Source organism: Gavia stellata, chromosome 27, assembly GCF_030936135.1.
Source record: "Gavia stellata isolate bGavSte3 chromosome 27, bGavSte3.hap2, whole genome shotgun sequence".
NCBI lineage: Eukaryota > Metazoa > Chordata > Aves > Gaviiformes > Gaviidae > Gavia > Gavia stellata.
In genome coordinates, this window is record NC_082620.1 from 6,602,301 (window position 1) to 6,615,596 (window position 13,296).

The 13,296-nt window shown below is 39.8% G+C and overlaps 1 protein-coding gene across 3 annotated transcripts in view; it reads right to left on the minus strand.

The window, feature by feature from the left end:
* DVL1 (dishevelled segment polarity protein 1) overlaps nt 1–13,296 on the minus strand; it is a 99,748-nt gene that overhangs the window by 15,628 nt on the left and 70,824 nt on the right. For all 3 annotated transcript variants that reach the window (XM_059829922.1, XM_059829921.1, XM_059829924.1), the window contains exons 5-7: nt 8,454–8,592; nt 1,214–1,307; nt 126–195 (exon numbers count right to left, since the gene is read on the minus strand). In XM_059829922.1, the coding sequence (XP_059685905.1) occupies nt 126–195; nt 1,214–1,307; nt 8,454–8,592 (303 nt within the window). The remainder of the gene's footprint in view (nt 1–125; nt 196–1,213; nt 1,308–8,453; nt 8,593–13,296) is intronic.

A 13,296-nucleotide genomic window follows, 5' to 3' on the forward strand; every position in this document is an offset into this window, starting at 1 on the left:
TCTAGTTCAGCTGGCATCCTTTCAAATGAAGGACCTTTCTCCTGGTTACAAAGACTACTACACCATGACAAAATACATCTGTACCACTTGAAATTCAGCATAAAAAACATTGCTTGTCCTCTTACCCATGTTGAGTGTGACAGTGATGATATTTAGGGACATGGTTGAATCAGTGATGCTGCTGAACGAAGATGACTGCAAAATACAACAGAAAATTCTCAAGGTTTTAAATGGCTCAAAATAAGACAATAACTATTGAGGATTAATTCATCGGGAGCTGATTAATAGGTTTCCATTTGGAAGGTATCCAGAAACCACTGTGGCCTCCTCAAAATTATTCTTCATTTAGAATCTGTAAGGGAAAAAAATCTGAACACAATCTGCACTTTCTCCAAAGATCTGTTTACAAAACACACAGTGCAAGTTCCTATAGCGAGGTTTCTCAACTGAACTTCACATTGAATCATTTCTGCTTCCTGTCTACAGGACTGACGGGCAGACATTTAAATACTGAAGTGCCCCGTGTAGTGTGAATTATTACATCCATGGCTCGTCCCTAAAGAGAGGAGTGAACAACACATAATCCTTCAGGAAGTGCGAAGACAGACACTACCCCCCCTCCAAAATGAAACACAAATGTGCTCAGCAAATATCTTCTAAAACATTACTCCAGTTCTTGTGATAAAATGTATCCATACTCATTCTTTAATCTGTGAAGACTGATATTTATAGGAGAATGAAAAAGTTACTTCAAGAAGTATGTCATCTGGATCATCCTCATTCTGCTACCATAGGACTAGCACAGAAGAGGGCAAGAAAAAAGATTTGCGATTTCCTATAAATGTAGATTTCTCCTTTCAGCAGAATGCAAATCTCGGCAATTTATACATCAAATGTGTAACACCACAGACACCCCTTGCCCACATCGGCCAGTAGCGTAATGGAGGTTCTCCTGCGGAGACTGGTCTTGAAAGAGACAACAAGAAACAATCACTTAACAGTAAAAGGAGAAAGGGAGAGAAGAAAGAGAGTCTTGACTCTAGCGCTGCAGAACTTCAAACGTTAGAGATTTAGTCCAGGGTAGACTGGAGCCAAAGGGAGCCCTTCCAATGAATTCAACAGGGCACAGATCTGTTCTGGATCCCTTCCTAATTCACATGCTGCACTCAAAATCACAGTTCACCTCTTTGGAAAATTATGATGCCAACCTTACCCTGTCAATCTGCCGCATCCTTTGTTTCCTCCTCCTGCGTTTATGCTTCCGTATGAGCCGGGATGAAGTACTTTGCTCAGTGGAGCTACTCAACCTGAGGGAAATTGAGAGCAAATGTCAACTCTGTAAAGCTGAGCCATTTGCATTTCTCTGCACCCTGCCAAAAAAAAAGGCTCATTCCTACAGATGCAGGAGAGAGTAAATCATATAGACACCATCAGCTCGCTTACAAAGTATTGCTCTGCTTGTTGCTGGATTCCTGCTCAATCCCAGCATGTGCTGTATCTTAGCCTCTGCCTAGGAGCACAGAGAAGATACCAGCTAAACTACAGCATGGATTAGAGAGTATAATTTACTGGTTTGCTTTCTTTTGGGAGCAAGACTGAATGCAACCCACATCTCAACAGGTGTATATCACCCTGATTTAACCACCCAAAGGTCAGAGGTAGTCATCTTCCACTACTTAAAGGTGGTCCTGACTGCAGGCCCATCAAAGAAAAATGCACAGTGTAAGAACAGCTGTACATTAAACAATGATTTTAATCTCCGCTCCGAAAGAACAAACAGACAACCTGAAGAATCTCTTAATATTAATTTTTGTGAGTCTTGTCATGGTGCTGTTATTTTCTTCTGCTGCTATCTACCATGTTAACAGGAGTTTAACTTTGGGGCTTGAATTCAATGAAATAAAGTAGCAATTGATAATAGCTACTACCAAATAGTGACAGACGAATAGTGAATATGATTTACTTTTACATATTCTGTTAGGTTTATTTAGCTGTGGGTTTTTTTCAGGCTCTTCAAACTTGTAGAACCTGAATATGCCACATTCTACAAATAAATCCTTAAGATCCCCCTAAGAGTTAGGAACGTTAATCATTCCCATTTTACAGATAGTGGACTGAGACACAGAAAAACATAAATGGATTTGCCCAAATTAATTTCAGAAGCCTGGAACAAAGCCTAGATTTCAGAGATACCAGTGTAACAACACAGAGACATCTCTCCTCTATTTATTATGGTAAGAATGGCAAAAAAAGTAATGCTCCACCATTAACCAAGATTAAAAAACCCCAACCCTATACAACACAAGTAATTGAACTGGCATTGTCACAAAGGAAACAGTGCCAGTCTTTTCCCCCAGCCTCCATGTCCCTGTCTTCAAAGTTCTAGCCACATGCAGGAATGTTAGCATACCTGAAGCAGAACTTGATACCAGCAACTTCAAAAAGGAGCTTGCTGTCATGAGATTACAACCCACCACACTGGGAAACCCATCTTGCATAAAGTAGGTGTGTTTTAGTCAAGCATACTGAGCTGAATATTACAGATGATGGAACTGCTCAGAGGGTGTGAACCTCTTGACATTCTCTTTGCGTTCACAAAACTATTTCAGGCATGTTAACCTCACACACTCCTTTTTCCCCTCCCAGCAAGGCAAATTAATTTAAAGAGCCAAGAGGTGGTATTTTCAAAAGAGATCAACAATTTGATAATTCTTGGTCTGTGGAAACAGCTCACAGCACCTGGTTTTCTGCGGCTTTACCTTTTCAACAGGAAAACTAGAGGTCTCTCAGATGCAGGGCTCCCAAAACTGGACTTGTTCAACATTCACCACTCTTCTTGAAAGTACTGGCAAAGATTGACACAAAAACCTCCTCTTACATTTTACTATCAATATTGTCCCTCTTCGTATTTCCTCTCCGATTTCATTCTCCTCCTCTTCTCTCCCAGAAAGTCTCATTAGTAGGATTCAGCTAAAACTTTCCAGCACACAGCAGTTTAGGAGACTTTGAAGAAAGGCAAGGTATGTTGCTCCCATCACAGTGAACTGCCTGCTCTTTGAGAAGCGCAGCAAAAGGAAGAGAGGCAAATGACTCGGGGAGCTTTTCTGTATGAACACAAGTCAAGCAACAAGATCCCTTCAAAGGCTATGAAAAAGATGTGACTGCCCTTCTTCCACTGATTAGAATATGAATTTAGCACTCCAATCTGCAAACAAATCCTCTGCTCACAGGCTCTATTCCTTGCTGCAGACAGAACACAAGGGCATAAAAGCCCTGCTCTTCTGCACAATGAGGCAAGACTTTCCACTGGTTTTGGAGACAGCTGAGCCAGTCCATAACAGAAAGGACAAAACCTTAAAATTTTACCTGTCCTTTTGGCTACTACAATCATACTTCAAAGTCATTCATAGCATCCAGGCAATTGATTTTCATTGTTTACACACATATTTCACCTACTGCCCTATCGTATTTTATGGCTTTGTGCATCACTTAAGGAGCATGCAGTACTTCCTGTCGCTAACTTTTTTTAGAATGGCATCCTCTAATGGTTACTGGGGATAAAGAGAATCCATTAAATTCATACACGTCATTTCATTTATTCAGTTTCCCATTACTAAGTCCCTGAAAGGGGTAATGCCTCTGACTAACATTGCCTACTGTAAAAACCAATTTTAAGTTAGCAATATTCATACAGCAGAGAAAGAAAATGGAGATAAAAACTATACTGAAAGTCACACCTGCCTGCAGCAGGAGATCACAATGGGAATTCACCCAGTAGCAAAATTCTTCCTCCACTTTCCAGACAACGGGCATTTTATCTGCATAGCAAGTTATGGAAACAAGGGATAGGAAGAGTACAGTTTCAGGAGACAGTTCACTGAATTTCTTTATCTCAAGCAGTCTTGGCAGTAATCTGGTGCTATTTCATGGCACTTTACATCCTAAGAAGTAAGCATCTTAAAAGTACCTTCCAATGTATGTCAGTATACTTCCTCTGACAATATTTTTCCTGATCACAGGCAGCACGTAACATCTGCTGACTGCTGAGGTTGACTGGCTATGCCAATTTCTTCCTCCTGCTCTAGTGCACATCAATAGGGTGTTGCTCAGAAAAACAAATAAAGATTATTTTCAGATTTTAGTCTGATTTTCTAAAACTGGACTGGACAAAAATACCTTTTGCCAGCACTGACTATCATTAGAAAACAGAATTGCTCTCTGACTCTGAGTCCTTAAAAGGTATATTTTAATCTACCATCAAATACAGGACACAAAAATACTTTCATTACTATCTTTAGAGAGATATATCAGGGATAAGTCCAAAAGAATGGACTGGAAAAAAGAAGAAAAGTCTAAGTACACTGCGGAAAGGCAGACAGAGCACAGCTGAGGTGATGAAGGTGTGAACAATTAGCTTATGCTAATATCAGCATCTTGTTCCTTCTTCACTTTTTCCCTCCCTATTTACTTTGGCAACTTGGGGGTGAGACTACTTTGGAAAATTCATTCAAGTTCAATACATGCCCAAAAGTTTAGATTCCTCTGTAAGCAGTGAACATTTTGGATTTTTCTTTTAAATTAAACCAGCAAAACCAGAGTTTACCGGCAAATCTCTGAACTTCTGTTACCAGATGATAATACGTGAGAAGTGAGGTTCTATTCTGCGGTATTTTTTTCATTCTACTCAGCATTAGACTGCAAGAATGGAAATCAGTTCCTTAGGAAAGCCACAGTTCAGGTTTAATTCAAGAGGACAAACGATATTTCAGAGAAGTAACTACTCGAGCTAAAACAGCCTCTCACATTAGTTGCACAAAAATGATGATCAGAAGGCACTACAGAAACATTTTTGTGTGCTTACACATTGACTTCTATACAGATGAACATTAGAAAATGCTACTTATTACACTGGAGAAACCATAAATGGAGAGTTCACTCAACTCAGTTTTTTTCATCCCTTCTTGGGGGAAGCTGGATAATGACTTAAGTTGCCTTGGTAAGCCTATGGGTAAGTAGAAGACAAGACAGCTCGTTTCAGCAAGACTCCCACACTGTGTGAAAGCATATTTGTAAACATCAGGTTTCACAGTCTGCAATTTCTTGAAAAGGAGTCAAACCTCTATCTATATTCATGTAGCTGTGGTACACGTCATCATCTCTTCTTGTAATTTCTTTTAAATCCATAGCTTTAATGTATCCTTGCCGAATCATTCATAAACACTGCACATCTCATTCTAGGAGCATCTGGATGCTATATAGCAGCTCAAATGTATTCTAATGAGGAGTAATATTTTGATCTCTGAAGAATTCCCAGGAATGAGTAAAAGTTATTATTACAATTTGATGAGCAAAACAAGATGGTATGTTTAAGCTTTTGGGAAAAATAAAGTGCAAAGATGAAAAACAAATCTGGAATTGTAACTACCAATTTCCTGCACTAGCTACTGGCCAAAACCCTGACTGCACTTCTAACAGAAGGGCTAATAAATCCCACAGAAGATATTTTTAAAAAGAATAGTAATAATTTGTCCAATCTGCATTCCCCAAAGGAAGGAAAAAAAGGTAACAATTTGTTAAAGAAAGCTTATCCACATAGTTTAAAAAAGAACTAATGTTAATTGCTTAAACAAGAAATAAATGTAATAATTTTTTTTTTACAGTGAATTATTTTAGTTACATTAAACTGGAAATACTAATTGCAAGTTGCTGATAATAATCCCACAGTTACAGAAGCCGTATCTGCTAGACCTTTATTTGCTCAACAGAAGACAGAAACAAGACTCTTACTGTAAAGCTTACCATGAGCTCCCTACATCAATTCGTACTCAAAATACCACCTACTACCTACAAATAACACTAACGTTCAATAATATCATACTTTGAAAACAAAGGAAATAAGTTATTGCACTCACACTACTTGAAGGGTTCTGTACTGTCCTGTAATATTTGTGAACAAATTAATTCACTGAAACAAAAAATTATTCTTTCTCTCTAACTAAATGCAACAATTCCTTGGACTGGAAATTAACCATCTCTGCGGGACTGCTGCAAGTTAAAAATAAAATAAACCCATGTCAAACACATACTGTTAGAAAAGCATCCTCAACCTTACAACCTCTTAACTTCCAAGACAGTAACATCCTTTACATCTGGTTTCTTCTCTCAGTGACCTCCTCCACGTACAATCTCCTTCACAACGCAGGTTCTGACACCAGAGTTCATCAGCTGTTATTAAACAAACTTACCCCCTTCAGCCTCTTTTTCCCCAGGCCGCTGTCTCCAGCAGATCTGGAGCATGCTCGATTTTCTATTTGCCTCTAAAGAAAACTTCTCCCTGCCAGCACAATCTCTCATCTGCTTGAGAACATCATCACCGTAACACAACAGCATACCTTGGAGCATTCCATTTAGTTGTTCTTCCTGCCTAGCTGGCCTGGCAGCTATTCTGTGTGCCAAAAGCTTCTGCCCCAGCCTAGAAAGGAAAAGGCCTGCGCAGCAGCTTCGAAGAGTCTCTTTCTTCTCAGGTCAGACGCAGGAAGCTTTACTTTATTAATATAGAAAGGTTTAGCTGGGTCTAGTATAATGTGCTTCAGTGGCCACCCTGACCGAGCTAATCCTGCCCTACTGCATATCTTGCTGCCATGGAAATGATTAATTTATTTACAAGAAACAAAATCAGCTGCAGGGTTGTTGTTGTTTTTGTGGGCTTGATTTTTTAGGGAGGGAAGCCCTAAAGGCTTTAGGAAGGCTTAGAGTACATTCAGGTTAACTACTGATCTTGCCAACCCTTTATGCACATGAATATCCAGGTGAAGTACAAAGCATCCAGAAGGCTAATTTTCTGTATCTTCAGGTGCTGACAACTTCACTGTAACTGCAACATAAGTTCTTGAAAGTAATTCAGGATCAAATCATAAATGTTCATTTAGTTACCCTTTAAACCCTTTGGAAATCCCAGCCTTTAAACAGGATTTGAAGAAACTGCTGTTCTTCAACAGGTTTTTAAGCTATGACTAACTGCAAGACCAAACAGATCCACTGAGTTCAATAAGCTACTAATCTGTTTGTAAACACAGCAAATGTTTAAGTATCTCCAGGGCTAGTTGTTCTTTGCTGTTTCCATTCTACCTAGAATATAAGAATATCACGTTGCACCTTATTTGTTTCAGCTACAGATTTCTATGAACCACCAGAGATCTGTAATCTTGGTCTCTGACAATTAATATAAATCTGTAATGGGTTTTCATAGCTCATTTGGATGAACAACAGCTCTAGAGCCAGTGTTCAGAAAATGCTGTCACTGCAGCCAGGAAAGGGAAGAATATTAGTTCTGATGGATTTTACATCTTTAAAAATAGGTATTTTGAATCTGAGAAATGTATTGGCTTATAAACCTTTTATGGAACAACAAAAATATCTTTAGAGATTAACAAGAATGTCTTCAAATTGAGAGCTTTTTTGCAAAAAGCAAGGAATAATTCACAATCTCTCTGTCTGTACAAAAAGAAAAAAATAATTAAGAAGCTATAAATATATGGCATCACAGCCTGCCTTTGCAACAGCATTAACTTTGATGAATTCCTGTACTGCTCAAAGGTCTCAGACTATGCAATTACATAGGAATTCCTTTACAGTTCAGCTTTAGTGAAGTGCATACTTATTAGGAATCTATGCTGAAGGTATTTTGTTACAATATTCACACCATTACTTTATAAATACGTAGACAGTTGCACATTGCTTTGATCTTAAAATGTGATCATTCTTGCTATTAAAAGGAAAGAACAGGAACAGAGTTTTTCTCTTAATTGGAACAGTGGCTATAGGCAGCTTGGATAGCGACCCCAATAACTTAGCTTGTTTCTCAGAGCACTGATTATATACAATATGATGTTACTGACAAATTATCAGTGCTCAAATTATATGTAGCAGAAAAAAAAGAAAAAAAGGAAATTTTAAGAAAAAAGGGACAAAAGGGGAAAGGAAAAAAAGAAAAAAGAAAAAAGGAGAAACAAAAGGGGAAAAAAAGGAGAAACGAAAGGGGGAAAAAAAGGAGAAACGAAAGGGGGAAAAAAAGGAGAAACGAAAGGGGGAAAAAAGGAGAAACGAAAGGGGGAAAAAAAAGGAGAAACGAAGGGGGGGAAAAAAGGAGAAATGAAAGGGGGGGAAAAAAGGAGAAACTAAAGGGGGGAAAAAAGGAGAAACGAAAGGGGGGAAAAAAAGGAGAAACGAAAGGGGGGAAAAAAAGGAGAAACTAAAGGGAGGAAAAAAAGGAGAAACTAAAGGGGGAAAAAAAAGGAGAAACTAAAGGGGGGGGGGGGGGGGGGGAAGAGAAGATATAAACCTTCTCATCTGGCCAGTCAGCATGTTTCAGGAAAGCCCAGAAATACAGTCAAGTGGCTGGGAAACAGATACAAACAGTATTTAACAGCTCAGTCACTATGCCAATGCCCTACCTGCTTGTGTTGTCATCATCATCAGAGTCAATGAAGCTGCTGGATTCCAGCTCACTACTCATCATGGTAGAAGAGCTGTCATAACCAGGAGGGTGCTCACGGTGTCTGTCCAGTTTCGGATGGCCATTGATCCGAGGGACTGTAGAAACAAAATAAATGGAGTATTACCAGGCAAAGAGGAAAAGCAAGGAAGAGGTGGCACTGTGAGTAGCACGCCATTCACACTGACAGCTGCACACAACTCTGCAAGAGGATCCTTATGCCGAAACCAAGCTCTTTGCAGAACCTGATTTCATTCACCAGCTGGAAAGCCTGCTGCCCTGGCTGGCCTGCCTGCCTACCTACCTTTTCCCTAACTTTCTCATTTGTCTATGGCTCAGTTCATGGGCAAGCCATAAACGGATCGAGGCAGAAGTAGCAGGCATGAACAAGTACTATAATGGTATATTCATCAATTAGAATAGCCATGAGAAGTTGACGTCAATAGGAAGGTACATATGATGATCTTGGAAAAGCAGCAGACAACACAATTTCAGTTTGGTATGGATAGGCCTAGCAGTGCAGAAAACGTTAAACAACATTCCTTGATGAATTCTATTAATATCTCGCCCATAAAACCACCCTTCCCTCGACCTGTGCTACGCATTGCTGTCCCCATACCTACACCACCTTCTCTGGGCAGTACAGCTATATCAAAGTCATATTGACTTGACCATTCCACATGCACAAGACGCTTCAGAACAATTTCTTACTAATCCCTGGCTGTGCGGATGTTGTCAGACACACAAACATTCCTGTAGATAATCCCCTCGGTAAGAATGCCATTTACTTGAAGGCAGCAGTGATTCATCTTTTTCTAGAAATACTTTATGTATTTTCCTCTGCAAAGCAAACTCCTCTGCCTGCTTCCTTTTAGGGATCTCTCATTAGAAGACCCATAATCTGTAAATGCTCTATTTTGCCAAGAACGCTCCTCTCCCTGAAACAAGAAAGGCTCAGCTTGATAAGGCACCTGGTCAAGAAATAAACATAACAGACTTCAAAGACAGACTGGTATTTTCAAACACACTCTGCAAACTCACAACTCCCTCTCAGGTCCAAGGGATCTGCTCTTCAATTACAGCATGGAAAACCTTTATAAAGGAGGAATGTCTGCAGTAGGAATTATACCTGATGCTGTGCAACTGTACACATCGAAAGTTAACTGACAGTTCTTGCTAACTATTAAAGTAACATGGTTTGAAAAACCAAGAGCCACCCTAAATACCTGGCCGTGAAGTCCACTGTGGCGAGCCTTCACTCCTCCGTTTCAAATTGCTCAGCGGTGAAATAAAAAAAAAAATTACGAGTTTTTCTTCCTGCCTGAGAGGAACGTGGGCCTAATTATTTATGTCCATAAAGGGTTTTAAGAGATTCAGTAAAAAGTAACAGACATATATAAGATCTCGTCTCAATTTTTTATACCTGTATCTAAACCATTCATGTCTACAAAGCGAAATAATTGATGCGTAAGGCTGTAACAAATTCTCCTGCTATGTCACTTCCATATACCGTTTGATCACTCAGCTTCTAGGCACATCTGCAGGCATACAAAATGACTGTGAAAACTCTTAAACTGGCTACCCAAAGAAAGAAAACCAAATCTTCTTTCAAGTCACAGAGCAAAACCAAAGCTCCTTCCCTCCTGCAATAGCACCGAGCTTTGGTTTGAAGAGAAGCTGAACAGTAGCATCCCCGCACCACCCTTCTCAGAACTGATACGTGGTTTTCATCCTGCCATATGCTGGAAGGCAGTCGAGATGATACCATTTATTCAAGCCTTCAATCCTCTTCTGAAACTAGCACATACTAGTAATAATGAGTCAGGGACTGACTGATGTCTTCTAGAATTGCCTCAAAGTCAATGGCTGTCGCATTTTAAAAACAATGAAGCTTACTAGGTTTCTATATTTCAGGCTCTGCCTCCAGAGCTCCTTACTCCTAGCATTTCCATCTCTCACTTCCCCGTGTATAAAACAGAGACACGACAGCATTAGCCAGAACTTTTTAGACTGCACATTCTACAGTATAGAAAGCTTCTCCTCCCATAATTTGGTCATCACAACTAGCACGATGTGCTCCCAGTATTGTGTGGTAACAGTAGATCCCACTGAAAAACAATTAATCAGCATGTCAACAGCAACTCAAGACTTCAGAATGACAACTCTTCACAGACGCAGTGGGAAGAAAGCATTTAAAGGCCTGAAGTTTCAGTTCTGTCTGGATAAATGAGTGTTCATTGGCTTCTTCAAACTCTACAGTCTAATATAAACTGGAAATTGACTATTAACGTGCTTTTGGTACCACAGGTGATTACTGAAAATAAAGCACCTTCAGGAATCCCACATCCACACTCGAATAGTCTCCTAGCTCTGCCTTTAAACTAAAATCTAAAGAGCAGCCAATTATGCCTGCATATGCCAGATGTATACAGATAAAAAGAAACACAGAGGCTGGCCAAATTTCACTCCTTCTAAACTGGCACTAACAGCTTAGAGGGAATATCTCATCCAGATAGTGTAGGAACTGAGACAGCTGTTTACGGCATCATTGCTGAGGAGGTCAAGACTCTATTGCATTGTTCCTTCTCATCGGGAAGCGGCAGCTTTGACCATTGAGAGTCAAGGTTAAGGAATCCCTTCTACAGAGTTCCTGAATATTCAACCCCGGCTACTCATCCAGGCTTTAAAAAACCCAATTCTTTCAAAGTTGCTTTCATCCATAACACAGGAAAAAAAGGGAGAAGGGAAAAGACATCCAGATTCTAAAGCTGAGAAAACAGCACTTTTCAGCAAATGAATAGGCTTTAGACAGTCAGTTCTGTCTTTTAAGACTAAGGAGAACATCACAGACTTGAACAATTAAAATGCCTCCTTTTCTTGTGCTACAAATTCATTTTTAAGTCTTTATAAAAAGTGCAGCCTAGAGTTCAAAATATTTCACTGGATCTGGAAACCTGGATGCTAATCAACGCATTGGACAAATTCAACTCAGTCTCTTCAGCCTCAGCTTAAGTATAAAATCAAATCCAGCCACCTTGTCCATTTATTCTTTGCTGCTACACAGTGAAACATCACAAACTGTGGAGCGGATTAAAGCCTCGTATTTCAACAAATTGCATAACCCAAATATGCATTCATTGGAAGCAGCTAACAATTGACATCGGCACTACTATCTAGCGGCCAGATAACTTTCAAGGAACCAAAGCATTCCATACCCTGATCACATGAACCCCTTGTCTCCCTTCTAAACACACTTCACCTTTAAGTCTAACTTCAGGAGCAAACGTTGGCTTGTGAGAATATCATCACCAACAAATCGGTGTGTTGGACTACCACAACGCATGCAACACTATCACCCTTACAAAATCTGCTCAGTTTTCCTGAAGAGGGAATGACGACTGAGGAAAGGTGCTCACATACGTGCAATGGTTTGTGGCAAAGCGTTCACGATTCTGAATTATGATGGACAGAGACTCTCACCAAATGCAAATCCAACACAGTCCCAAGCAACTTCGAGTTGGTTGCTGATTACTCAACAGTCTTGCTTCCACTGACGTTTCCTTTCCAACCTCAATGTGAAGCGACAACAATCTTAGAAATTTACTAGCTGGCACACAATTTACAACACATGTATTATCTTTGCCCCTTCTGAGTTTTACATTTCTATTTTCACAGAGGAGCAGTACATAAGCTAGAATGGATGGAAGTCAAAACATCAGCCATGGAGAAAACTGACTTACATTTCTCCACTTGAAAAATCTCTACTTTTTTATTACTGTGCTTGTTTTTCCTGCATTCCCCTGCTATTCATCACTTGCAACTTACAAAAGTGATGACATCAATGTTGGGTGATAATGCTGATTTCATTTGGAGAAGCTGACATTAAACAGAGCCCTGATATTAAAAACAACCCCCTGTCAGAAGAAGCTTTCCCAGCTCTGACTGGGTGGGTAGCAGATTACAGAAAACAATGACCTGGATTTTATCCACATTTAACTGGTATAAAGAGGAAGCAAATCTGGGCAGCATGCTTCTCTCATCAGAGACTTTATTTACATTTGGCTTTGATTATTATTAAGTATACAGCCCAGAAAGAAGGTTGCTAGCACGATTTTGTAATTTTTCCCTGCAAAACTAGTGTGTTTATGCAGCTGGGGAGGGAAGGAGGGCGCCTCTGGTCATCAATAGGTGGGTTGTCTCAAGTGCCCACTAGAAATCACCAGTCCTGTCTCTCCCATCACAGGTCATGATTATTAGACAGTGCAGATGCTTCATTTCATTCCAAGTGGGTGGTCTAAAAGCTTTCACTCTTGCAGACCTTTTCTACTCTAAAATTCCATCCTGCATTCGCTTCTCTGCTGAGAATTCTGGATGCCATCAATTAGAGAGCATTAAAGGTAGATATCTACAGATTGCAATCTCCATGCTTTCAACCAGACCTTTCACAGCTGGCAATGAGGATGGCTATGAAACCAGGACATGTTTCAAAGTGTCCCATCTCATCTGTTGTGGTTATTTATTCAGAAATTTTCGGTCCTTAAAAACTCTATAAGCAGATTGCTGTTTTATTGAATTTGCAATTCAGAGTCATTTGCCTAATACTTTCAATAGATAAAACTCTGCCTGTAACTCAGCTGGTTTGTTTTTCACGTCTCTAACCACTGGACACCACGGTCAGCAGTTGCATGTTGTTTCACTACTAGTAAGAAACTTCCCAACTCCAAATCTGAATTTGCTTCCTGCTAGCATCCTAAAAGACCGTTCTCATGCTGCCTCTAAGCAAGCTTCCTTCAAAATTTAAC